Genomic DNA, 27,981 nt, shown 5'->3' with positions numbered 1-27,981 from the left:
TTTGCAATGGAAACGGAGTGGAAAGATGAGAAAAAAAATGCAGGAAAAACAATTCACCTCCAGCGGCCGAGGGCTGGAGTGTGGAAGGTAAAACGAGCAAAAAGAAAAACAGCAACGATTCCAAGGGAAACGAGTGCCAAATTCAGGCCATACTCGTACGTCGGTGGGTTGCTGTCCTCCCTCGCCCTCCCGTGCGGCTGAGGTGAGCAGCGGGGAAGATCCTTCCAGCTGTGCAAGAAACGACCGAAAACGGAAGCCGCGTGTCGATTGAGCGTCGGTTTCCACCGATGATGGCAGTTTTGCTTTCGGGTCCTTTTCTGTCCGGGGCAACTGGCACCGTCAGCAGCCCGATAAAAAGGAATCCAATAAAGGAACGAATCTCGAAACGAGATTCCCACTGCACGATGGAGGGGAGGGAAACGGCCGAAACCGGGGAGCGACGGTGATGGTAATGGCCGTCGGGGTTCGGAGGGGGGGGACCCAAATGTGCGAATCCCTCAGCGTGCTCCGTAGTTTCCACGCCCGAGAGGGGGGCGGGCGGTCGAGGGTGGATTTTCGGTGGAGGAATATATGGAATAAAATGAATAAAAGCGAATAAACAAAAGAATAATAAAAGTAAATTGAGTGCTACATGTGCATCATGGGTTTCCTTTTCCCGCTACCTCCTTTTTGGCGCCGAAGAGAGTAGTGCTTTAAGGATAGTGTGCCATTGTCCTGCGACAGAGGCAGAAGCCCCATCGCCGTTGTTCGATTCGAAACGTTCGCCCAGAAAGGACGAGCACGATATCCTCCGGCCAGCTGGATGCCGGGCTGATGCTCACATCATACAACCATGCCGTGTTGTTGGGGTTTGTTCCATACGACAATAAAATGGCTCCCCGAGAAGACAGGCGAGTGGGAGAAAAAAAAAACCCGAAGCAAGATCCACTCCTCGCAGCATCACGGTTTTAATGGAAGGAAAACGCACCCAGGCAACCCGAGCCATTTATGCATGAGCCATCCGTTTTTTTTTTCCTACCAGCGAGCGGGTCGGGAAACATATCCCTCCCGGTACGGGCACGGAAAGCACACGGAAAACACTTGCCTCGGGATGAACTGTGGCAAATGTGGCGCTCGCCGTCCGGATGAAGATAATGCAACCGAAAGACAAACCGTCAACAAGCATCCCAACGAGCCGAAGAAAGAATGGTCGCTCGATTATTGAGACAAACATCAGCCACACCTGGTGCTCTTTCGGGAGAGTATTGCGGTTGTTTTGGGAAACGGAATTTGATTTTGTGATGCTGGTTTGCAGCGGTGGGAATTATTGCCAGCTATATTTGTAAGTATATGCGAGGTTTTTTGTGTCGATAGTTGTGTGAATATGAAAAAGAAGCATAGCAAAGGGTTTATGGCAAGTTACACTAACATTTGATAATATTTTTCGCATGTGATGTAATGTTACTAAAAAAAAGTTAAGCATAATATTTAACGATGATTCTTATTCACTGAACAAAATTAAGTAATAAATAATAAAAATTATTAATAAACTCAATAATACTTCAATGTACGGTAGATTTGACAGTTCTTTAGGATTTTTCTATAATTTATACAAATTGAAGCAACTTTCCTATGTTTCATGTTTTATGTTACTCTTGGCAGTATATTACAGTAAAAGTATTTTTACTTCTGTATACTTGTCACTGTGGATTTCTTAGACTTTACATTTTTTGATTTTCAAGCAAACAAAAGCTTATTTTTCGTTTTGAATTTTGTTTTTAAGATGTTGATAAATTTTAATCTTACTCAACATCATGCCATAAATACTGTCGACTACCTTTTTCCGGTTAATTTAGTTTTCGTTTTTGGAATTTTTTAAAAAGCAAGCAAAAGGTTATTTTTCACATTTTATATTGTTTTTAAGAAGCTGATAAATTTTAATCTTACTCAACATCTTTCCACCATTACTGTCGATCACCTTTTTCCGGTTGACTTAGCTTTCGTTTTTGGAGTTTTTACCTTAACCAACTTTTTACGCAAAACTTTTCTGCTTGCCAAGCAATCTTGTAAAATGTTACACCGGAAAACAAACTACCCCGACATTGGGAAACCGGTTGCTCGCTGTCAACAATCAGGGCGATAATAATAGATGAGCTACATACCGCTACAGTCATTTTAGCGGCCAGGACCGGAGGGGGGGAAAACACAGCGGGCATTCGTCCATCGATCCGGAACCGAACGGGATCCCAAGCTTCCCCTGCCTGCCCTGGATCAGTTGGCCCAAAGTAACAAATTAACAGCAATGTTTGACATTTTCATAAACTTCACGCACCACCGAGAGGAGAGTTAATTTCGCTAAATTATTCATGAAAAGCGAGCATGCTTTTCCACTTCATCGCCCCCGTGCCCGCCGTTTTGCGCGGGGCGCGGGAAATTCGACCCAAACCGGCGCTGGCACGCGTTTAAAGCCTTTCCGTCGCCGCGAGGGCTGAGTAAAAATTCATGTTGCATCAAAAGTGCTAATGGTTGGAAAAAAGGGGCCCGGAAAAACCTACCACCGGCGTCGCCGCCGCCTGAACGACCTGTTCGCGCGCTTGTTTATAGTTTGTCGCTGTTAAGCGCGAAGAGGCGTGCGGGACGGCGAACTGACGCTTTGGCAAATTAAATTAAGTGACACGCAATCACTTTCCCCGTTGGTGTGTATTTTTCGGGTGGAAAAGCATCGACGATGGGGAGGCGGCGAAAATTGTGGGGACCTGTGGCACACCGGGTTTTTTTTTGTTTAGCTCCACTTTCGATGATATTCACATAGGCACCGGGAGGATCCTTTCGGAGCCGGAGTGTTAATGGACCAGTGTAAAGCCTGCCTTCACGCATCCGACTTTTTATCGGAGGAGAAAACAAGGGGGTGTGTACTTACCGGCATAGTTTGACTACCGTGAAGTGATGTTATAGCAGCTTGAGCTTCTTGATGCGAGGTAAATTTAACGAAGGCGCAACCTGAAACGGTGAAACATGAAAGAAGGAGACGTTTTAAAGAGCTGACAAGAGAAGGTAAAAGTGTGGAAAATCGAACGAGCAAGCTCGTCAAGAGTCAAAAGTCCAACGTTCAACTATCGGCACGAAACCATGCCATTTTGTTTATCTCTTCTTAACACACAACAAGGGCACTCTTCTGCTATTGTCCGAGTCAAGCCATAAAAATAACGAACACTGCATCGAGTGTGATAAAGCTTCGACAAGGATATAGGTTGGCGTTGTTTTTCTTCCCGTTCGTTGCCTCCGAGTTCATTCGTCACCATGGCGGACTCGGTAACCTCGACACCGAAACGGTCCACCGCTTCGTTCCGTGATCGGGGATTGAGTTTCGGCCAAGGATAATCCGCAAACCGTGGCACAATGCGCGGTGGTGTTGGTTAGAGAAAAACAATCCCCGACGATGGAGTGGAAGACCGGAGCCGCATCAGAAATCGATAAACAATTATATCAAATGGACATCGGGCTTCGTGGTGTGGGCGGCGGTGGGGAAGGCAGGGTGCAATTTCTGTCGATTCATTTCGTGTGGGGATTTTCATGGCTTCCCGCTAGGCGCCATGCACGCCTTCCCGGAGTATGCTCCCCCCCCCCCCCCCCCCCCCCTCCCGATGGTGCCGAAAACATCCTTACGGCACTAGATATTTATTGGGGCAAATAAAACTCGCCGGAGCCGCCACTGATCGATGATGTCCGGCAGCGCTTCGGGCGAGAATTTCCCGGCCGCCTCGGGTGCTTCGTCGAAAATCAAATAAAGCTCATGTGTCTCCTCTTTTGCTTGCTGTGGCCTGTGCCTGCGTCTGAACATATGGCAGCAATTGACATGCTGCGAAGGTGGTGTGCCAATGTGTGCGGAGTTGCTAAAATAAACTACGTCGGAACGGACGACACTGCACAAAAAGGAGACAAAGTAACAACACGCACAACAACAACACTTTCCCGATACCGGGAAGGGGAAAGACCGACCGTCGCAAACCAAAAAACAACAAAAGACTGGTCTGTTGAGGAGGAGTAGCAGATCTATAGGACTGAACGTTGGCAAAGCCTGGCGTGAAAAACAGAATTACACTGTGACTACCGTCAATAGAAAATTTATGGTTGGTTAACTTGGAAAAAATTATATGGATTTAACTTGGACAATTTTGAACGTTCATCATGAATGTTTCAAATTAACATTTTAGATGAAAATGAGGATAAAATCAATATTTTCCTTGAATAATTATAATTACCAGCTGAAGTATAAGACAAAAAGTATATTTTGACTTAAAGTATATCAATAATCTATAGCATGTGTCGGCAAAGTACGGCCTGAGGGTAAAATACGGCCCGGCAACTGATTTTATCCGGCCCGAAAGAAAACTTAAGTACTTCATACAAAAAATCCATCTCATTTCTTGCCGAATTTGTTCATGACGTCAGGTTTGATTTCTTCCCAAAACTGAAGATTAAAATTGTTGAACGTGGTATTACTGTTAAAAAAATCAAAATTTGTCTTTTAACACTTTTTATATAACTTTACTATTTAGAAACTTAACACTCCATTCAAAAGGGTACTAATTTGAAAACATTAAATCATCGTTTAAGACATCCGGCCCTCGCACTCGGTTTCCTTTTAATCATTTGGCCCTTTTAAGGTAATGTATGCCGGCCCCTGATCTATAGCGTAAAAAAAAATATAAATATCTGGTTTATTACTTTACTGAAAGAGAAAAAGTATAAAAGTAGTAATAGTAAAGCCTAACTTTGATATGTCTCACTAAAAATGCGGTTTAAAATTAAAATGTTCTCTCGTAAGTTGTTGAATTTATTATTAACTTTTGAACTGATATTGTGGATACTTTTGAATTTTAACACTTTATAGATAAAGATTACTTATGTTTCATCAAAACGTTCTTTTACATCTTTTTGTATAAAGGTACCAAACCAAATGTAATCCAAAGTAAATAACGCCAATATATTATGTTATTGGTGACTTGTTATCACTTGTGAAGCATTTGATTAGAAACAAACAGTTCAGACAATGTTTCTTCTTCAAGGAGAGTCCAGAAATAAAATCATTTTCGGTCTCCGGCCATCACGAGGTGGTCCTTGTTTGTTCCCATACACACGTCCATACATTTCGACATCCAAACCCGTGTCAATCAGCATCAACGCCTGATACACCACGCCGGGGCCAACGTGTGGTCGAAAGTGAAAGGCCGGAAAATGAAGCTTTTACTCATTCCACGCCCCAGTTCCGGTGGCCAGGTACTGGGCGGGAAAAAAAATATGCCCAACTTCGGCCGAACTGCCTTCGCCACGGTGAAAGCAGGACGGCCGGTTGCGCTCGGAAGTGGAAAACGACCAGCACAAAAGCCATCGAGTGCCGCCATACGGCTCGCGCTGTGTTGGTTGGGTTGGGCGGATTTTGCGCACGGTCGCCGGAGCCGTTTTTTCCCGCAAACCCGTGATGCATAGGTTGTACCTCTTTCAACGGGCAGAGATTTGTGCGAAAGTTCAAGCATGCGACTTGAAAATTGGTGAACGTAAGTTCACTCCCCACCCGGTAATTCTATTTGCCATGAAAAGTTGTATTTTGTTTGTTGAGAGTTTTGATTTTTTGACGAGGGATACAAAGTCAAATCAATGTTCGTTTCGGTGATATAATTTTCCCCCACTTTCCACCGTCGTTTCGTTGACAGAGGGAAAGCATCGTTAGGGGAATGAAGCTAAGTAGGATTCTTTTCGCCATTACCAATCCGATTCCGTAAAAGCTGCTTCCCGTCCAGGTGAACACTGGAAAGAAGGTAGGGGTTTCCGAACGTAAATCACGCTCACAGGGTGACCCTCTTCAAGATAACGCGATTTTGGGGTTGAAACTCGCGGGGCGGGATCCCGGATTGACCCGGGGAGGGACGAAAAAGTACGAAAAAAGTAGAACATCTCTGTCAGTCCCTTGTCACGGTGGCAAAGGAACGCAATCGAACGGATGACAACTGGTTGATTCATTAGGAAAACCTGACATCGGCCCGATGGTTACGCGAGCTACTGGAGCCGTTGAAGGACGAAGAAGCCCACATTTCAATCACTTTTGAGTGTTCCTCACTCGCACTCTCTCTGTCTCTTTCTCGTTGGAAGCCATTTGCTTGTTGCGTCATATTCTCTTACAACACCTTACATCCTTCTCCAACGTCCGTTTCGGAATTTAGCAACAGAATGGCGAATTGGCAGGAAGCACGAAGGAAAAGAAAAAAGGATTGCGAATATCTGTTGAATAATTCGTTCGTTTCACTTCCTTCACGGTTGATTGACAGTAAATTGGTTTCTCTGTTTCTCGAGGTCCGCCATCATGGATTCCCCAACCCCCTTTTGCTTCCAATCCATCAGCCGACCAATTGATGGACGGGACTAAGAATGTGATCACTACCTTCACACCGACACCATCTCGGGAGGCGGATCGATCGGACGAAAGAAAGTGTTGGAACAAATTGAAGTAATGAACGAACTCGAGTGACGCAGAAGGAGCGCATTTCAAATTTAGCTCCCTCCCTCCCAGCGTGCCACAAACTTCCAGGCACACGTCGAAAGCGTCCTTCTTTCCTGGGAAAAGACAGCACCGTGCTGTAGAGTCCCCTTTCTACCCGGCATCCCGCCTCCAGGGCCAAATGATATTCAAGACACGAAACATGGCAAGCTTTCGTTTGGTGTTATCTCGGCGTCGGTGATGGAATTTTCGCCCGTGTTGCTTGGTGGCCCCGTCCTGGCCACTCGCGACCAACACTGTGAAGCCTCTCGAGGCACGTACTGGGAATGAATAAAATTAATTATCTTATTTATCACGAGGCTAAATTTGAATTCACTACCAGACACTGGTTGACTGGTCTTGCATTGGTTGGAGCGTGGCACGAACCGATTCCGGCGTGTTTTCGCTGGTCGTTAGAGGGTGGCGGGGGGGGGGGGGGGGGGGGGGAGAACTTGCCACGGGAAAGGTTTGTTTGCTAAAGAATAACCGAAAGGAACTGTATCGATGTTCCACTCGATGCTTGTTTGAATTAAATATTTTTTCAATCAGTTTTTAACTCATAGATTTTTAGCTTTAAATAAAATGCTATAGTATCGCAACATCTTTCGTTTTCAAATATTTTTGATAGGTTTATCAATTGAATAATATGTCAAACCTGTCTCATCTTATACATTGTTTCTTTGGGTGCTTCGAAATATCCTTCATCTCTCCATTGTTAATATTTACCGATTAACTTCGCGGACAAATCAATCACAAGTAATTACACTAAAATCCTGCATTTAATCTTTCACTCCAATCTCTTCTAAGTGGTACCTTTAATCGTCTTACCGTCTCCCAATCACCGGCTGAAGCACCCCGAAAAATAAAAAACCCCAGACACCGACTAATCGTTCGATGCCATTAAAACATTAGTTTACCAGCAAATCTCCTCGTCGTCTGGCGAATGCAAAATCGATTTCAATCAAATAATGTTCCACCATTCAGTCGCGGTGTGTCTTTGCTTGGTTTTTTTTTTTTTTTGGTTTTCCGTTTGTGGATCCGTTCATCAGCCTCATTCGACGGTATGCAAGCGAGGGTTTTATTTCTTTCCATTCCGATTGCTTTCCTAAATTCGATCGCACTTCGTTTGTTAGATTAAAATTCAATTGAATGATGCTGCAAAGCGACGCTCGGAGGACGATCGGAGCAGCGTATCGCGATGTGAAGTCTTTCCAATCAATTCGATTCCGATATCGTATTGCCGCCGGTCGAACGCCGGTGGGCTGGGTGGGAGGGAAAATAGTTTTTCAGCTTTTCACAGACCCTTGCAGCTCAAACGGCCCAAACGCGGCGTTTCGGTTGGGAATCTGTTTTTTCCATCTTCGTACGGAGAGTGTATTGGCGCTTCACTAGAGTAGTGCTTCGAAAGAGACAGTGTTGCTGAAAAAAAAGGCCAGTGGAAGGCATACACACAAGGAAAACAGCAAAACACACGAAGTGAGGAAATCTTATCATCCGCAAAACAAATTTCAGTGTCTCCCGGCTCCCAGCGTTCACATTCACAGCTCATCGCGTTTCGCAAATTGCTTGTTTCCGTTCAATAACTGCGGCAATATTTGTTGCTGTCCCTCCCGTCATCGAGATGATGCCGTTCGCTTTTCGCTACGTACGTGCCGCTTCGCAAACCTCCCCCCCTCCCCCCCCACGGGTTTTTCTTCCGGTTCGCTCGACTGCGATGTTTTCCACTTCCGACGTTCGTATTTTTCACCAACTCCGATTGCCCGATGGCGGTGAACGGAAAAATGGAGCAAGGTGGGAAAGGAAAACTACCGGTGGCCCCTGTCGAACTAGGATGTGAATTTTGTCATTTCATATCCATTTCCAGCGAGTGGCACGGATGAAAACTCATCTCGACGTCCTAACGACTTTTCTCCCGCAAGAAAGCAAACAGATTGCTGCGAAGGATAAGGAAAATTCACCCGCCAAAGAAATGCTGCTCGAAAACAGCCAAGATCATCACTTAGGTAGGTTTATTTCGATACACACCGAAGGAAAGGAAACGCCTGAGCGCCGGAACTACCGAAATGCTGTCGAGCGCCGTTCGTCTGGAGGGCTTCTGCTCGAAGCGAACGAACGATCTGCAGCCTCGCCGCATCTGCCACGGGGTGAAAAGTTCGTCAATGTTGCAACATTTCTACGCCCGTACACTCGGGCTGCGCTGGGGAGGGGAAAACCGAAAATGAAGCATACGTGGTAGGGAAGGACATTCCACAAACATTATTCCGTTCCACCAAGGGTTTAGTGGGAAAAGCGCTGAAAAAAAAGTGCTTTCACCACGCTCATAACGAACGAAAGCAGCATATGCCTGGCCGTGGTGAAACCGGTGAGTGGAATCGGAATTGGAATCGGAAAAATTGGAAATAACAAATCTGTCAACTGTGATTGCCGGCTTCGCACTGGCATCGGGGATGTGTTGTTCTCCCCCTCCCACCCACTCGGTGACGTTGTTATTATAGGTTGCACTCTGTGTAAAAATTGCATCCATCCATGTTTGTCTCGTTCCGTAGCTTTCGAAGCAGGAGGCCGAGCTGTTCCGCTCTGGGTGGGAGGTATGCAGGGAAAATGTTTTTCCACGCTTTGCCGGCGGAGCTCAAGTGGCGCAGGACGAACGTTTGTCACCGGATACGGACCGGTTTTTCGTGCCGAAACGTTTCGATCCGCCCCCGGGGCGCACACCATTTTGTCATCGTTCGGGTCGTTTGCAGTGATTCTATGTTGCAGCTGTGTTGTTTTTATCTTTTTTTCAAGTGTGTACCTTCACTATTGGGTGCCGTGTGTAGACGAGGCGATGTATTTGTCTTTCAGCGTCGAACGAACGAACGTACGTACGAATGAATCTGTCATATGGGAAAGTGACGAAGTGCATGTGTCTCGTGCATCGTCGAACGGCGCATCGGATTGAACAGATACATTCAATTATAATTTCAAAGTGGAAATTCGATGGACAAGGAAGCTCCGGGTGCGCTCCAGGGCGGGTTGTAGACAGCGTGGCAAATTACGCGCAAAAACAATGTTATACCATTAAGCAACGCCCTCGCGGAAAATGAACAAATTTATTTGAAGTTGAGCATGAACAACTATGTACCAAAGTCATCCATAACATTTTTATTACATTATTTAAAGGAAAACATGGAATACAATTTCAAATTGCTTGAAATAGTACTTATTTTAAAACATATTCAAAAATATATCAAACATTACAAGTTTATAAGCAACAAAATTGTGTTTACTAAAATGAACTAGTAACAAACACAAAAGTTGTTAAACCAAATATTGGTTGATTGTTTTTTAAATGAAATAACAAACACTTCAACTGATTTGTTTCCCAAGCCTATTTATTTAGTTCTAGCGGCCACATAATTTTTAACATTGGAAATTTCAAGGTTTATCGTCATCGTTCTAATCATTTAAAGAGAATCCAAATATAATTTCATATTAAACGAAGATGTTCAAAGTTGATGACTCATTCAGAATGGTATGTTAAGGAGTATCTTCACCCTCTTTTGTGTTTGGTATCTTTATATTTTAAATTAAATACTTTCCAACGTACATGAAGAGACGAACTTTATTTCATTCAACCGACGTGGGATCTGACGAAGAAGACTGCGATTTTAAATGGTTTCTCACGCCGGCTCTCCTGTCACAATCACCAATATAAACCTAATGATTATAACAACACTGAACTATTGATAGAGTGACTACAACGGAATGATAACGATAAGATACTCTACTCTAAAGCATAGCTCCTAATCCTGTTTGTAAACACATCTCCGAATGGTAACAACAGGGTAGTTAAATCAATTAGAATGTATTTTCAATTGTGAAAGAAGCATGTTGTAAAACAAATTTTCTCAAACTTTAAAAAAATATAAATGTTCAAAACCAGCGATGTTTAATAAACCTTAAATTTCCACTCCATAGCAATTTCCTGAAAATGTTAAATTCAAAGCGAGAGAAGTAAACCAATTGAATGCCATCGAAAATTTAATCGATCGATCATGTGCATCATGGTCCTGTTCGGGCGTCCACTCCAAATATTACCCATCGCGTACGGTACATCACCGCAACATCGTGCAGAACCGCTAGTGCACCACAAATTTAGCAAAAAATGCCAACTACCTCCCAACTGTTGGTCACAAGCCAATGGCGTTCCCGTCGGGCCTGGCGAAAAGGGGATGAATTTTGCATTCGAATGCCGAGCGGTGACGTGTGTCCCCGGTGTAATTACACGTTGCTGGCGTGTGTTATTAACCATCATCGCTGTCTCGCCTATCTGTATCCCACGAACAGCGTTTTATCGTTCGCCATTATAAGCGGGGTTTGGCGTGGGTGGATTTTTTTTGTCCCGTTTTCGGAAATCCATTTGTCAAGAGCCCGAGATGGAAAATCATAGAGAGTGAATATGAAAAAAAGGACGAACCACTCTTGGTGGGGGGCATAAACGAAGCGACCGCTTTCAAAAACTGATGTGTACATTTAAAAATGGTCCTTTAATTTGCACTAGATGGTGAACTGCCCCAAAAGGGGTTTCCACCCGCCAATCCACCCTTCCCCCGAAAATTCCAGGTTGGCCAATTCGAGGTGATCAACAGCAAAAAAAAGGAAACCGAAAATAATTCTTCATCGTTTCGCTTCATCGTGCCTGGGTTGGGCACCATTATACGTACGGTGCGCCAAATTATTCGTCCATCCATTTGTCGGGTCCGTCCGGTTCCAATCGTGAGCTGGTCAGGGAAGAGGGTGGATTTTTTCACCGCCGCCCCACGTGCTGCGGGATGCAGGCTGTGGCGACTAAAATCCCACTCAACAAAGGCCCCGTGCTCCCGGGAAGAGTGTTTTAAAATCCAATTATGAACCCAACCGAAGCAGAACACAAAATCGAAGGAGAAATATGTATGAGTCGGTAAAGCGCGCGCTCGGTCGCTCTCTATATCTCCCCAACACAAACGGGACTCTGGGCCCGATGCTGTATGTAACGGTCGACAACGGTACCGACGACGATATGATGCACGGGCTGTAGAATTTTCGACGAAAGGGTCGCGGTCACGGGGAAAAAGTATGTTCGCCGAGCAATTATGAATGTTGGTTTGATTCGACGCCGCGGTTGGTTACGGGGAGGAAGGCGGGTGGTTTTCATCGCGGGGAAGTTTGAATAGAGTTCGGTCGTCCAACCGAAAACGGGGTGGCCCATGGGGCTTCGAGTTTGGGTGGTTGGGGAAAATTTCTTCCACGAAAAACGGTTGATCAACGACCACGGAACGAGTGAGTGTGGGATTATTTTCCCCGATCCGGAGGGAAAAATCCCCGGGCAACCGGTGGTGAAATGGAATTGCGTTCAGGTGGAATGTTCGGTGCGAGGGTGCGAATGTGGTCGGAGTTTTGTGGAAATGGTCGGAGGGGAGGAATAAAAAAACCAAAAATTGTTTCTCAACCAAGGTTCGAACCGGTCGACAAGGACGAAAAGGGACACCATCAGGTCGACAGGTGAGCGTTGCGTGGCCTTATGCTGCAATATCCTACCTCGCTTTCTACAGGTTTTTCCAACCGTCCCAGTTTCGCCCACTTGCACAATTTATGGACTAATAATTGCGAAAGCAATGGCAACAACACGGTTTGCAGCGTTACAATGTGCCACCTATCGGGCAGTGGCAGCAATTTTCCGCGATCGTGTCCCGGCACGTGGCCCTCAACCGAACCAGAAGCGACCGGTTGAACAAAGGCGGCGGTGTTGTAAAAGCCGGGAAATGAGTCACTTCCCATTTTGGAGTGCGTGGCTCAAACGCAACCCTGGCTTACCAGCGTGCAGCACCGGAATGGCACGTAGGTCGTAAACAATGCAAACACTTATAAAATCGAAGGCCCACGCACGGCACGGAACGGTCATTCCCAAATAACTTTCCGTGCCGATTCCGGATGCGGATTCCGCAACAGTTCCAACGCGGAAAAATCCCGCGTTTCGTTTGGGTTGACATTGCTCCGCCGGTCTCTAGTCTCGTTGCATGCGGCGCTAACGATGGAACATAAAAGCACGATCGTCGTCGCAGGTCGGATTGCGACCGGGAAACCACCGAACCCACTAACGATGCCCGAGCGGAGTGGCCGCTTCAGGGTAGGGAGGTGATGGGTTTGTAAGCCGCTTAATTTTGAAACGGAAATCGTGCCACCATTATTGGACGAATTGTTTGCATTTTTCAAACGGAATTTCGTTTATGTGCAGGCCACCGCTTTGTGTCCTTTGTGTACGAAAACGAGTGGTGCCGACTGGGGTGGGGAAAAGGGGCTGGAGCTGTAACGATGACCACGGAATGCATCTAAGAGTGGTTAGTGCAAATGCCAGGGCCGATAGCGAACCATCCAGCTTGGCCTGCGTTCTGCGTTAAGAGGATTTTATTCCTTTTGTTTTAAGTAACCTTTTAACCGAACGGGAGAGCGGTATTTAGCCTGCATACAAACTTTGAGTGTCTTTTGAAATGAACTGTTTGATTGAATTTATCAAATGTAAGAGTACCTTTTTGTCGAATTACAGTGAGGCCAAGTTAAAAGCATATTTCTACTAGTTATACAAGAGGTGAACCACGATAGTTAATTACTTTTACTTTCAGTTTTAACTTCGAAACAATGTTTTTGAAAATATTCACCAACTAAGGGAAAGTATGGTGGTGCCCATGGTGCAGCGGTAGCGCGAGGAAACAACACACCACAGGTGTGTGGGATCGAATCTCGAGTCTGTATTTTTTAAAGTCTGTAAAGTATTTCTAACGACACTAGGATGAAATATTTGGTTTGTACTGCAATAAAAAAACAATTGCAATACAATATGAATTTTTTTAAATAGAATTTTTAAACATTCTAAGCTTCTGAGCTGCTCAACATTCTAAGCTGATGACTTTCATCACTTGATTGATTTTTTGCAATAACTTGATTTTAACAAATATCTATATATTTCTTCACTGGAAAATTTAGATACAAACAGCCAATATATCTCAACTTTCGTATAGATCGTAAAAATATTCTGAATTTTTAATTCCATTGAAAATTTGGAAGGAAACAACGAGAAATAATCAAGCAAAACTAACAAAATAAATTTACAATAACCTGAAGCTTGGATTTGCCAGAACTTGTGAAAATTAAGAGAATTATTTTAGGAAAATAATTTTTCAACTTCTTCCACAGAAATGTCTATTGATGACTATCTGATTCCTTGAAAAACTCATTTGGGTATTCCGCTCCATGCGCGCGGAAGGCCGAAATTTAGCAAACAAATTCCATTCTAGATCGAGATACTTATCCAAAAAACATCAATGCCTTATCCGCGGCCCGGTATTTTTTGTTGGCTCGCCTTCAATCCCGGCTCTTTCGTTCTTCGCCGTTGCGGTACCTTCTGTCTTGTTATTTGGCCCAACGTCGGTTCACTTTCTTTGAGCCACCCGAGGGTTTTGCCTCGTTATTCCCACCGAATTCGGTTAGCTAAATTACATTAGAGACCTTAACGTAATGGTGTGCAATCGAATGGAAACAGAAAACGGCTGCCGGGCTCCGAATTTCGGGCCGATAAGCACGGTGTGGAAAGGCCCACTGGAACTCGTCCCAATTCCTCACCCCCCACCGGAAGCCTGATTTCTCCCCCCAAATTGAAAGATCCTTCACTTCGGGTGCTTTTCCCTGCGCAAGGAAACGCGCAAGAAAGAAAAAGGGGTACTCCAGCGACCGGATACGGATAACAGAAATCCTTTCAATCGCCCCGAGGCGCACCAAGCATGGCAGAGGATATTGCTTGTCTACTGTTGTCTTCATCTGGCAGTCCGTGGGGTAGGCCGGGACTGGCATCCTTTTTTGTTGTTTTTTTTTGTTCTCTTCACTCATTCTACTCCCTCACCGTTCGCTGGCCAAAGGCACTGCGAGGCATTTCGGTTACTTATGGGCTCGTAAGATAACGTTACTCCTCTCGATCGACAAGCGGACAAAAAACGGTGAGAACGAAGGGTGGAAAGCCTGCCCAACAAAGACAGCCTACCCAAGTGGGGGCGTTGGGAAAAATCTCCCGTTTTCCGACAGTCGCACCATTTCATCATCGACCGCTTGCGTCCTCCCCGTACGCACCCTCGTACCGTCCCGGATCGTCGTCGACGTTCGGCTCAAATAAAATCTTTTCAAACCCCGGACAGATGTGCCTTGCGCGGCCCTCCCCCCCTCCTCGTGGAAGGGAATACACTTGGGAAATTGTTATTCGTGTGGAAGCAAGCCGCTGATAAAGCAACTGCAACCCGAACCCAGCGTTACCTTTTTATCGAGCGTTTTTCGTTCGAAATTCAAACCACATCGACGGGCGAGGTTGAAAGTAACATGATCAATTCATCACCGGTAGCTTCCCGTGGGAGAGACACGAGGGGGTTGAAATGCCGTTCGGTATATTTTCTTCCCGGAATTAAAACCGAGCCGTATCCGGCTGGGCACATTTGGTCGTTGGTACATTTTCGATGTTTTTTTTTTTTTGGTAATTTTTCCTTCTACGTGCTTGGAAAAGTTTTCACAATTAACTCACATCGCCTTGGAATCGTTCCTTGTGTTCGGATGGCCGGAGTTCCATCGCTTGACTCATCTCGTAATCGAGTTAATCAGCAAGGTAATTCTTGGTGAAACTCGTGTCGGGAATCGGGCTGTCCTTTCATGTCTCGGCGCGACGATACGAAACTCCATTACCCAACCAAGTCGCACATCGTAGCCGGCCGTAATAGCAATGGGAATGGACGGCCCAGAACAATTTCCCAAGCTCAATTTGTGGCGGGGGGAAAAAAAGAATGGGCACAAAAATCTCAGCCCGGTCGGACACATGTCATCCGAAATATACCTGGCCATCATAAATTTCTATCAAACACACACACACACACACCCACATGCACGAAAGCACACATCAAAATGGTTAGCGAAACGAAAGAGGAAATCTGCAAAGCGACCCCGTTTTTCTTGATTGCCTCCCGGTGGCCCCACGCGGCGGAGTGGTGGCTCGGCCAAAAAATAGGCAGATTTCCCTCAGCTCATCAAAATGTCGAGATTCTAAATGCGGCACGTAGGCACGGTGAATGGTTTATGGCGCTATAACTCGATTACCTAAATCGAGAGCTCATCCCTTTTTTTTCGGTTGGCACGCTTGGTTTGCTGTTTGGGACGGCTTGGGGGGGAAAAGCGTTTTCCCGCGCACGGAAGGAACGATGATGCGTCCGGCGGGCCTAACTTCGTTTGCCGGCACCAATCAACCCCTTTTCGGCGGGTCGGTTGGTAGGCTCGTTTCGGAAAGGGGTTGCGGGGCATTGCGTCCTTCACCGCCGATCCTTGTCCATGTCACTTGAAATTGTCACTAACACTCACCACCATTCGTGTCATCCTCGGACCAGGAAAGAAGACCGGATCATTTTCACCAACTCAACAAGCGTCGCTCGGCGTGAGCCACTTCATCTGGAATCGAAATAAATTCCCTCAACAAATTTACCATCCTTCGCTGTGGATACACCGCGTGCGCTCGATTCATCTTGCCCACCTTTTCACCCTCGCCAAGGATCCTTCCACATCCGTCGAAAATACAACCCCAGCCGTCCCTAAGGACACTTCACTTCACGTCCCCATGCCAATGTCCACAGCGAGACAGCGCAACGACACACCGCGACAAATGACAACCATTCGCTATAAACTGAAAGTCATAAACCCATTTTAAGATGAAAGCCGGAAACCTTTAACCTTTCAGTCGTGTGAGGACACAAACGACGGCAAGGTTAATGGTGAATGGGAGAGGGGGGAGGGGAAACCGGTGCTCGCACGTCGCAGCAAAGGTAAGGTCGCATGTGCGTAGCCCAAGCTCCCCGAGGCGATTACCGAAGCGAGGGAAAAACATCCTCCAAACCCGGGGGCAAGACAAACGAGGTAAAATTAAAGCCTTCATTTGGTTCACTTTCCTCTCCAGCGCGAAGAAAAGTGCGGCTTTTCTTTATAAGCTTCCCGGGGCGTTAGCAACAAGCGTGGCAAGCTTGTGTTTTTCGTCGTTTTCTGGCCGGTCGAATGTTAATGTCGAAACAACTGGCTGGAGTTTTTCCCCGGGGGTGGGAGGAAGAGATAGCGCCGTGATTGATGCAAGGGACGTGGAAATCTTCCCCGGTACGTGTCGAAATGCTGCCGTGGCTTTAGAACCGCCACCGGTGCGTACCCACGCTAATGCTATAATCATGTAAAATATTGACTTTTCGTAACTTTTAAAGTGTAATCTTCTTACTTCCCTACGCGGGAAGGCATTAAATAAATGAAATGTTTACCCGAAATTAAGGCAACGGTTTAAATGAAAAAGATTAGCGAAAGGGAGACGCAAGGGCACAATTTGAAAGAACTCAAATGTGTTCTGAAATTCGTCAAGAAAATAGCCCCGTTTTTTACCTCACCTTGAGACTGCAAACAATAAGCGATTGTTTTAACACAAACGGTGGCAGAAATGTTTCCATTTTCCGTGTCAAATCAACTGCCCAACTCTTGCGCTCAAAGTCAATTTCCTCCCCCTCCAGATGGAGGGAGACCTGATGAGGCTTGATGGGGTATGAAACGGGCTCCCGCGTCCATCACCCTCCGCGTTTGGAAAATGCTGCTAAAGTTTTCCACGCTTCTGGCGAAGCCCTTTCCACTTCCCTCACTGACATAAAAGAATAATTTTTATGTCATATCCAATTTATTTTCAGTCCAGCAGTCAACTTAAATCGGAGGGCTTTTCGTGTTTTTTTGTTTTCTCTGCTTTTTTGGCCACTTTTGCGGGGGGTGTGGAATGGAAAGGCTCTAAATTTCCCGCGCGGGCTGGAATGTGGAAGGATTTTTTGGCTTATTCACTGCTGATTTGTTCCCTTCAGAGGTTCTTTTTCGTTTCGTTGCATTCGTTTGCCCCTTTCAGTCTCTTTGTGTCGCTTCACATTTACAAACACACACACACACACACTACTGAGGTATGTGAGGTTGACAAATGTTTCACGCGGATAAAACACCCCCGCCTCGGAAAGGAATCAGAACCATACCGCAAGCCCGTTTTCCTTCTGGCGACTTGGTGAACAATTGTATTTTCCCGAGAAGGAAAAATGGGAATCGTGGAGTAAAAAAAAAAACATCGAGATATCAACAACAACAAGCAACCCCACAGCACCTGGAACGATGCTATTGGGTATGCCGTTTTTTTCCTTGCCCGCTACACTTCTGGTCCCTCAGCGGCAAAGGACCAGAAACCGCACCAAGGCCCAGGTTCCGGGGAAAATTCGGACAACTCGAGCAATGCTATTCAGAGTCAGACATGCGAATAACGAATTACGGTACGTGCATGCATTTCGCATCCTTCGTGGCCACTGCTCCCTTTTGGTATGTGTTGTAAACACTGGTGTGTATGACTTCTACAACCGCCGAGGGAAGTGTTTTGGGGTTGATCTTTTCCTCTGCATTTTCCATTTTCTTCTCTTTTGCTGAGCAACCTCCATTTAGCTACACTTCTTCGTACGGGGCCGCACACATGATATGGTCCCAGCATCAGTAACACCACCACCACCACCACCACAATGGGCAGCACGTGTGAAATTATGTGCCCGGGAGTTGGAGTAGGAAAGGCCTGCTCAGTATGCGACAGTAGTAAACCACGTTCGGTACCGGAGTGGATCCTTTTGGTGATATAGTCAAGCATTCTTTTGATTTATAGCCGTTTGTTGGTTGCCTGTTGTTTTTTTTTTGCTTTCTGACCAACCCTTGACGCTACTTCTGTTCTGAACCCCGGAAGGTGGGCTTAAACCAGTGCTGGAAAATGCGGGTTTATCCCGACGCCATGGTGTGATGATTTTCTGCTGAATTCTTTTGGTTTCCCGATGGTTTTGGGGTAAAAATGAGACATTCAGTTGAAGTAAGAGGAGTTGATTTGAGAAATATTTAGTAACCGAAATGTTATGATTTTTATAAATTACTAGCTGTGGCTCGGTGGAATATTTGTTGAACGACATACAACTGATGAATATAATTGCTTTTTACCTTCACATTTTGATTGAGCAATCTATAGGTGCCAAACTCTGTAAAAATCAAAGAGTTCAAAGAAGTAGCCAAAGTTTTGTATTTTAAAATTTAACTCTTCGACGTATGCATGTTTTTGCTTCAACGTTTGCATTCACTTATACGCAAGAAATACCAAACCAAACAAAATTTATAATTTTTACTGAAAAATTATTTTTCTTGCTTTTGAAAAAAGACTTATTCGATATAAAATCACCGCGCGCTGTGAAAAGGCATGATATAGAAAAGAGTTTTTTAAAAGATAAAAAATTGTTATTTATTTAAAAAAAGTATGTAGTTTCCAGACATGAGATATCGTTAAAAACCTATTGTCATGCCTAAGAAATATGTGTACAAATATTTGACTAAAACTAGTTCTGCCGTTTGGGAGGAGTTTGAACACTGACCGTGACACAAGAATTTTTAATATAAAGATTTAAAAAATATTATCAAACCAGTGAAATTGTTAAGATTTATAACTTAAAGGTAGCAGTTTCTTTGGCAAATAAATCATATTTTACCGATAATGTAGCTGCTTGAATGTATGTCTCGGATTTCACACTGAACTTTCTGAACCATCATCTAACCGAAACGACTTCAAACAGCATTCGTTGAGTCGTAGAAAAACTTCTTATGAACTACAAGGGGTAAATCCTTTCTCAGCAGCAAGCACTCAGATGAAAAAAGGTTATTCAGATATGGAAACGTCTGCGGTGCCACTTGAGAAACGGGTTTTCCACTGCACTAAATCACAATGTAAAAATCTCGACCTCTTAAGACGGCATCATTTCGCATCAGTTCGCATCTGTTGGCACAAAGCCGACATCGATACGGTGAAGCCGCTAGAAAGCTTTTTCCCTGGAAGCAATTTCGTAGGACGGTTTTTTCACGCTCCATTCACGTTCCGGTGTTAGTTCTCTAGGACGAGCTTGATGGAAGTGACATAGTACATGCTTGGCCTCCGGGTTTGTTTGCTTGGCGTTTCATTCGTGCTGTGTGCAGGCAAATTCCGACTGATGTAGATATTTGCTGCCGCATCAACGTCCAAAGCACAAGAGGGGATACAAAAAAAAGAGAATGTATCGTCGGAAAAATGAACACACAAGAAAAACACACCCAAGAAACGCTCAGCAGTGAAAGACGAGCTCGAAAATAGACAACCGAAGCCGTACGCCATCCAAACGATCTGCCAATATAGTGGAGGCCATATCCGGCACACATATCTGTATGCATTATGTCGGGCTCTGCCTTCCCCGGGAGCGGAGGGGGCTGCAACTTTGGCCGGGAAATAAATGGCACATGACAAAAGGGAAACCGAAGGAAAAGTTGCCAACTTGAAAAGGAGGCTGACAATATGATTCATGTGCCAGCGGTTGGAGACACGGTTCATTGTGGTGTGCCCGTGGAAAAGCGTTATGGTTTTCTTCGTGGTGGAATGGGGGGAGGGGGGAAGCCAAGAGGGATGGGCTTAGAACCAGCCGGTCCGCGCGGCGTTTCGCCATCGTTTGTCATTTGTGCCGTGTGGCAAATACTATGGCGACTAGTTGCGCTTTTCCCCCCCATTTTCCTTCACCACTTGTGGGGCGCACCGTGGGGCCGCATGGGGGAGGTGGAAAATAATTGCTCCCACAGTCGGAACAAATTTATTTTCCGGTGCGACCGAGACCGACGCAACCGGGCAGGAAGTGGCGGATCGTTCTTGGCAAGTACCACTTCATAAGCATACCCATTGTGCCACTGGAGTATCGTTTTTTTTCTTACGGTTCCTGCCGTCAAGCAGGTCGTCCGGGTCAGGGGGGACACGCGGGATATGGGGGAAAGCACTTGCCACAGCTAGTTGCGACGGCTTTTGTTATGCTCTTGGTGACAAGTTGACAATTCGAGTGAGACGATTTAATGGATGATAGTGAGGGTAAAATAAGAAAATAAGCCGATAAATGATGGCTTTTCCTCCGCATGCATGCATTACCGACAGGGGGTGGCTTGGGGAAAAGGTTGTTGAATTTCTGACGGAGTCATTTCCCCCAGGAAAGTGCAACTATCTTGGGACCATTTTCATTTTCCTCTCAAACAAGGGAGAAAAATTTCGGTTGAAAATCTTCGAAATTTATTTTTAACCTTTGATAACCGAGAGAAATTAGAAACATTTTCACATCACATGCTATTGCATAAATAACTTATCTCAATTCGTTTCCAAAATATGTCTTATCACCATCTGAAGCCGAAGAGTGAATTATTCTGAGGAGAAACGCCCGGACACACATTAGCTGCATGAAATATTCAATCAATCATTATCTCTCGCTTATTATCCCCAAGGAAAGGCAGGAGAAAAGTATTCCGAAGCGACCGAACGCGGCGTACCATTTTCCGGTCCATTTTATATTTATGCTCATTTGGGACTCATCGTTTCAATGGGAGGTCGTTGTTTTTTTTTTGTGTTTCTGTTTGGCCGACGACGTCGAAAACGACACGTTGAAGAGTTTGCCACGGGAATGGTGAGAATATGATAAGACGTCGTCTCGGGCACCGCTTTTGGGCGATAAGATCATCCCCATGGTGTGGAAGTATGTGGGTGGAGAGGTTGCCGGTTCAACGGTAAAAAACAGAACAAAAGAAAATTCCTCCCGCACGGAAAGGAAACGCTCTCCGGCGTAAGCAACAACCGGGAAGAACTTTTACGTTCTACTCCATTACCTAATATGCCCATCGAGATCGTGTTAATAATGTATTAGCGCGCGGTGCGTTAATATTTCTTCATTTATGTAGAAACCCCACTGGCCGGGGGAAGGGCCGACCGTCTGGTTTTCACCTTTTGCCGTCGCTGTTTGGTGGTTGGATTTTCCTTGTGAAACAATCTTCTCGGCGCTTGCGAGCGTTTGTTTATCACCGTATTGTCCTTCGGGGTCGGACCCGGTGTTGTTTGGTTGTGTGTATGTGTGGCTTCTTGTTTGTGTCCTTGTTTTGAACGGGAATGATTGCGATCAGGCACGACTGGCTGGCGCCACCGAGCATACGCTTTTACGCGCGCCCAAAAGCGGTCGGAGATGATTGTTATTCGAAGAAAAATGGTTCCCCCGCCGTCGACGTCGTTTGGGTTTTTTTTTTTGTTGGTGCTGTTTCTTCGGTGGTATTTCATTTAAAGGCAATTTGCATAAAGTAAGTTGAGATAAAGGATACTTGTGCGTGGCGCTTACCGAAGCGCATTTGCTTTCGGTTTCTTATCGTCGTGAGCGCGAGGCGCACTTGCTTTCGCGCTCGGAATTTTCCGCCCGGATTACCACCCATTCGGTCGGATCGGAAAAACACAATAATATCGAAAATTAAATCTTTCGATAAGATTTTCCATCGCGTTACGTTCTGTCCTTTTTCGACTCGTTTATTTGTTTGGTTTATTTTCTTCATCCCACGACACAATTTTCCCGTTCCACCGCTTCATGGCGCTTGGCGAAGTTTTGTTTTTCACCCCCACACTCCCACAAAACGCAATACGACAACGCCATCCGTCTCGGAATGATGTAGAGTACGTACCGAGTTTTTCACACTTCCGACCCGCGGCCTCACCCCGCCGCCCTTGCCAACCAAGCGGAGCTATTCCAGCGTCCTTATCCGTGCGAAGCTTGGCTTCACGTTTTCGTTTATCTTGTCGCCTTGAAGCACTCGGCTGCTTAGTGTCGGCTTGTGGCGTTTGCGTTTGGCATTGAGGCTGTGGTGGCACCCCAACCAATTCCCATGCCCACGCGTTCCTACACCCCCCTTCCCGTCGAGAGCCTTGGGGTTGCCTTTGTGACACACAAAAACCGTTCGCCAAAAATAGGGACGAGTGAGAATAATAAAAAAAAAGGAACAGGAAACTTCCCACTTCCAGATGTCGTTCAAATGTCAGATAAATGTGCGAGAGACTGTAAGGAGTGCGATAGAAACCGAGCACAAACACTCACAAGTACACGCTCACACAGAGAAAAACAGTCATTAGATGGAGAGGAAGAAAACGGGTCCTGAATAGAAATTCAGCAGAAGCAGCACCCTCTGGAGCGTCTTGAAGACGCTAGGCCAAGAAGTCCTTAAGGCATTTGCTCGACACACGCAGTCACACTTCTGTGCGTTTCCTTTTTTAATAGGAAAAAAAGTGCTATTACACCCACACATACACACACACACGCGCACCCATTGAAGGCAACGTCCCAAACGTCACAGCGTAAAAGATGAAAATCATTCCGCTCCCAGTAGGAGATCGAGAAAAGTGTGGGACCGGACTGGCCGTGGAGTGGTGGGGTGAGAAAATATGGAAATTCAGCTCAGCAAAAATCCACCCAACGGTTCAAGTCTCATTCAGTCATATTTTGCGCCAGTTCCTTCGGACGACATTGCTCGGTCGAGATTCTTCGGTCGCGTTCGAGTGTGCTGTCCGAATATAAAATGAAAAATAATAAAGGATAAGACACTCAGGCGTCTTGCGGGGAGCGAAATGCCGAAGCCATAAAAAAAATACTGAACCCTTATGGACTGCATGGAGTGAACTTCCCTTTCGGAACAATCGGGGAATAAATTGTTCCAGCTTCTGGCACGAAGTGCAGGCCATCGTGCGCAAAAGTGGATCGTCGGGAATTTCTGGTACGCCATTCGCTGGCTCGGAGCCGTTATTTGTCCCGAAAAAGTGATAGGACAGCTGCTGCGTGGGTTAAGTGACCTGTTGACAAGGGGTACTTTCGGGAGCGCACAATGATCGAGTGAAAGGACTGGCAAGAGGAAACGAAAAAAAAAAACATATCACTATTTTCCACCACAGTCCGGTGGAATGTGCACTGCCAAGAAAGTGCGATTGTCCTTTTGAGTTTCAATTTTGTGCTTAAAATACCTTTCTTTGCACAAAAATTTATGTGATGCTACAACATTTTCCAAACGAAGCAAAAAATGAAGTACCAACCGGTGGATGAGTTTTCCTCGGTGACAAAAGATGCCTGAAGGTAACTGAACACTGTTCAAATAGACTCATTTGGCGGGTCCTCATTGATCCACTCAGTTCCAACGATAACCTATTTGCAAGGCCGTACCGAAGAGGGGTTAACCCTGGATAAACACATCCGATATGTGTAGCAATATTATCTATCGCTTACGAATACAAACTCGTACACTCGGAATGTTTTTGCTGGCTGTTGCACAAACACAAACCGGAACAGGATGTCTCTCGCCCAGCTGGGAAAGCAATATGCAAAGCAAGGAAATATTCAAAAACCAATTGAAACACATTGAGCGGAATATTGTCCGATCGTTTCGATCCGGTCCGGGTGTGTTTTTATTCCTTCTGTTGTTTTTATTTTGTTGTTGCTTTAACATAACCAATTTGGATAACAGCGGAGGAGCGTTTGGAAAGTTTTTGCAATTTTCTCGCCGCTTCATTTGTCGCGCAATGAAAGTCGAACCCGAGTCGGGTTCGGTAATGTGATGGCGAGGTAGGACATTTATCGCTATTGACTATCGGTTCGGTTGTTTGGGGCGAATGGTTTCCTACAGGCCCACTTTATTGGTTTGCATCTCGTGTTTCGTTTGGTATCATCGCGTTCCGTTCGATTGCACTCTGTGCGCAAATACTGTGGGAAATTTTGGCTTGGAGAAGGGTAGCTTTCCATTTAATTTTCGTCAATTTATTTTTCCAATTTATCTGAAATGTTACAGATCTTCGCTGGAATCTCTTGCGAGAACACCGAAATTGAATTAATTTATTGAATTCTGTACCAAATTACTTCAAGTTGATTGAAGTCAATTAAATGTGTACCCCAAAGCCATCACTCTAATTGCAAATGGAATTTCATTCAACTATCTAGCAACAAATATGAATATTAATAATTTGGAGCACATTCTGGCAGCATGCAGCATGTTGTTGCATTTACGGAATTGCATGTGCTGCATTCTTCGAACTGCATAACTTACGTCGCTGGAGTTTGCAGTGGCGGTAGACTGCTTGGGAACGGGTATAACAGGAATTTGTTCAGACATGGTTTACATTCTACACATAATTTAGTGAATGTGTTCCAGCCGAATCCATTCCGAGTACAATGTAAAGACGGTTTTATCGCCCTGATGCGTGCATCAAGTGAATCAATTTGAACGCATTAATTCATTTATTAAATACCCCTTATTGAAAATGATTTACAACACAAAATCAACTATCATTTCCTATAAATTAATTTTAATAAATTTTAAAAAGAGTCACAAATATTCTTGCTTAAACTATTAAACGACAGCTCACCAGTCAGTGTTTGCTCTCAATCTTTAAAATCCATGCTGAAGCTTACCTGTAAGAGACAAAAGAGGGAGAGAGAAAGAGAAGAAAAGGGAAAACATGTGAATATGTCGAACAAACCACGACTACATGCGGTATATAGTAGTATCTCCGAAGTTCTCCAGGAAGACGGGGGAAAAAATCGTTAAAGAGAAATAAAAGTGAGGATGAAAAATTTGCTGCTTTCAACTGTTTTTACGAGCCACGAAGACATTGTAATGCATATCACCCGTGGGAAGGGAGAAGGGAAGAGATTTAGTAAACAATGAGGAAAAGAAGTAAGAAATAAAAAAAATCCCTAGGCATGGGAGCATGCTGGGACATCGCTCGTAAAATGAAATTTCAGTTCCACTGTTGTTGCCTGCCTGCCTGCCCGCCTTCCTTACAGCCGTTTCAGCATCCCACCCCGGAAGAGGTTCTTGCGACGAATCATTTCTGAGTTGAAAGGAGAAAAAAAAATACGGGAAAAACATCCCCCGTCCAGGGCTTGTAGGGCTTTTCCTTTCCTCATGTCGACTTTTGGCTGCCTCTTGTTGAATGTGCCATTTTCATTTGAGCGTGTATGTCCTCGTTGTCAGGGCATTTGCATAAAAAAAGCGATCCATTCTTTTTTTTCTTGCCTTCCGACATTGTTGCTCATTCCTTCCATAGTTCCACTCGACGGACGAACCATCATCGTTTCGGAATTATGTTTTTACGAGAGCCTGACGGTAGAGGAGCGGCAGCGTGGAAAGGGGCTCAGGCCGATTCTGGTTCGGAACGGGAGAAAACAAAATATCCCAACGATAACGGTTCGTCAAAAGCTTTCATTGAAAATGTTTATGGATGATTCCCTCGGCGATCCCGTGGCGTTTTCAGAGCCTTTCGGAAAATCTCGGTCGTCTTCCAAGGATGAAGTGTAAGTCGCGACCAGGACATCGAACCGAAACAATCTCGGTGTCGCGAGGCTGTGCCGAAAGGGAAAGGGACGCCACAAGATTGTAGTCATCAAGTGAAAACCCACCCCGGGGTGGATGGTGGACGTATTATATTCATCCCGAACAACTGTGCCGACGCGATGGTGCACATTGTGTGTGCGATCGCGAAACATTAAAAACGCATTACCGTTCGGGAAGAGATGAACATTTTTCCTGCGAGGGACGAGGGCGAGCGTTATTTCGAAAAATTGAAGGAAACGGCAAAGGATGGCTCCGGTGTCCCATTGTAGCGTCCAAATCACCGTTTCCCCGACCCCATCACGATTTTTACCCACCCACCAAACATCGGCATCTCACCAACAGCACCGGATCGATGGGTTGTTAGCGGGGAAGGCATAAACCCGGAGCTAAAGACCTTGTTGAACCAACCTCGCACAGCGTCAACATAAAGAGGCTTCCGGAGAGGGATTAAATTAAATTAGAATTACACGCGAATGTGAAACTTGTTTTGCTTGCCTTCCCACGCGCCTTTCGAGGCGGATTTAAATCCCCCAGTTTTCATCCGCCGTGGAAAACCGAGGCCTGCGAACTTGGAAGGAAAGGGGTTCCAAAGGAGTGCAAACTTTTCATAAGCGAACCAGCATTTACGTCCCGAGAGTGTTGAAAAGGAACGTCATTAAAAAGTGTTTTGGTCGTGCAGCAAAAAAAAAAGAAAAACACAACGGAGTATGGGTTGTGTTTTCACCAACATAGCAAAAAGGATAGCGTTAGGAAATTCGGAAGAGTTGGTGTTGAGTTTCGAACAGGTCTTTAATCTTCCGACGCCATTTGGTGCGCTGAATTGGATACGCATTGGATATCGAAGGGCAATCAACATTTCGATGAACGATGGACAAAAACTTTTCCGACCCCTCCCCTCCCCTCCCCCTCCCACCGAGGTGCAAGAGAAGAAAAAGTATGCGGAGCATGTTCGAAACAGCGTTCGTTTGGGATCTTCCGAAACGAGTTGAAAAGTTGGGTCCTTGCACGGTGAATATATTGTTGTTCACTCTTTCTTTGTTGCACAAAGTTTACCGAGTGTGTCTTTGGGTGTGTTTTTCTTCTTCTTTTTTTTCGTTTTGGTGGGTGTTTGGTCTGTCCTTCTGCTCCTGGAACTGGAGCGAACACCCGAGCTCGGGATGTACTTTATTTATGCGAATATGTCAGTAAATATATTTTATTACATCTCATTGGCCGGCAAAGGGGAACGATTGGTTGGAAGTGAACGGATGCTGCCGTTATTTGCCAGATCTTGCTCGATTCGTAAACACTCACACAATGTGTATGAAGAACGACAAGCCAACATGCGAAATCCTAGCGCAGGGGAAAAAAAAGGACCAACACAGTGGCACTTGTGGGAGTGGAAAGTTTTTCTGTTGTGTAACTCAACAGCTCGTCCTCGGAAGAATGGCTTCGGCTAAGCGAACATAGCGTGGGTCAATCACCCGCAGCGGTGGAGGGTGGTTTCTTGTGTTTTGTTTTTGCTGGCTACTGGAAAAGAAAGTTTTTCCTCCCTTCACACTCGGGACGCTCGAAATCGATGTGACATAATGTTCGGCTCGTGACGATGGCGTCTCGAAGATTGCACGTTGAAGTCTATGACGACAGCGCCAGAATGGAGGGCGGCAAAAAATTTGATTGGAAAGAATGCCGGACTCCACTCCTCGGACGTATTGATGATATCCGCACGGGATTTGCTCCTTTGCCCGAACTTTTCCTCCCTAACGATCCAGCACAACTTTTTCGAGCGAGCATTCCAGCCCGCAAATCGTGTGCGTTGGGACCCTTCGGATGAAGGACTTATTGTTCTTAGTCAGCAGGATCGTCGTGGCCAAGAATCCAGCGGAAATTGTGCGGGAAGCCGGCCAATGGAGGATAAAGATGGACAATTTCGGCGGTTAGTCGCCGGCAAACTTTTGGCCAGTTCTTTTGGACCAGTTTTCATCACGCCCGCTCACTCCCTCCTACCTTCCGTGGGGTGTTTGTGGCGTGGGTTTTCAGCTTGTCTCTGTTTTCAGCACGTTCCACAGCACCAAACAATAGCCAACAGTTACGGGGAACCACCGGGAAAGTTCCACCACAGGGAAGCCGAACCACAACATCAGTGGTGATAAAAAGTTTTAAGGACCTTCGAGATCGATTTC

General features: G+C 45.5%; 1 protein-coding gene across 10 annotated transcripts in view; it reads right to left on the bottom strand.

Annotated features, from left to right (window-relative positions):
• The window catches only part of LOC131282416 (CUGBP Elav-like family member 4), a 337,934-nt gene that overhangs the window by 42,577 nt on the left and 267,376 nt on the right, over positions 1 to 27,981 (bottom strand). For all 10 annotated transcript variants that reach the window (XM_058311880.1, XM_058311881.1, XM_058311871.1 and 7 more), the window contains one exon: positions 2,900 to 2,979. In XM_058311880.1, the coding sequence (XP_058167863.1) occupies positions 2,900 to 2,979 (80 nt within the window). The remainder of the gene's footprint in view (positions 1 to 2,899; positions 2,980 to 27,981) is intronic.

Source organism: Anopheles ziemanni, chromosome 2 (genome assembly GCF_943734765.1).
Source record: "Anopheles ziemanni chromosome 2, idAnoZiCoDA_A2_x.2, whole genome shotgun sequence".
Taxonomy (NCBI): domain Eukaryota; kingdom Metazoa; phylum Arthropoda; class Insecta; order Diptera; family Culicidae; genus Anopheles; species Anopheles ziemanni.
The sequence above is the reverse complement of the archived record's forward strand: the minus strand, read 5'-3'. Positions and strand labels throughout refer to the sequence as shown.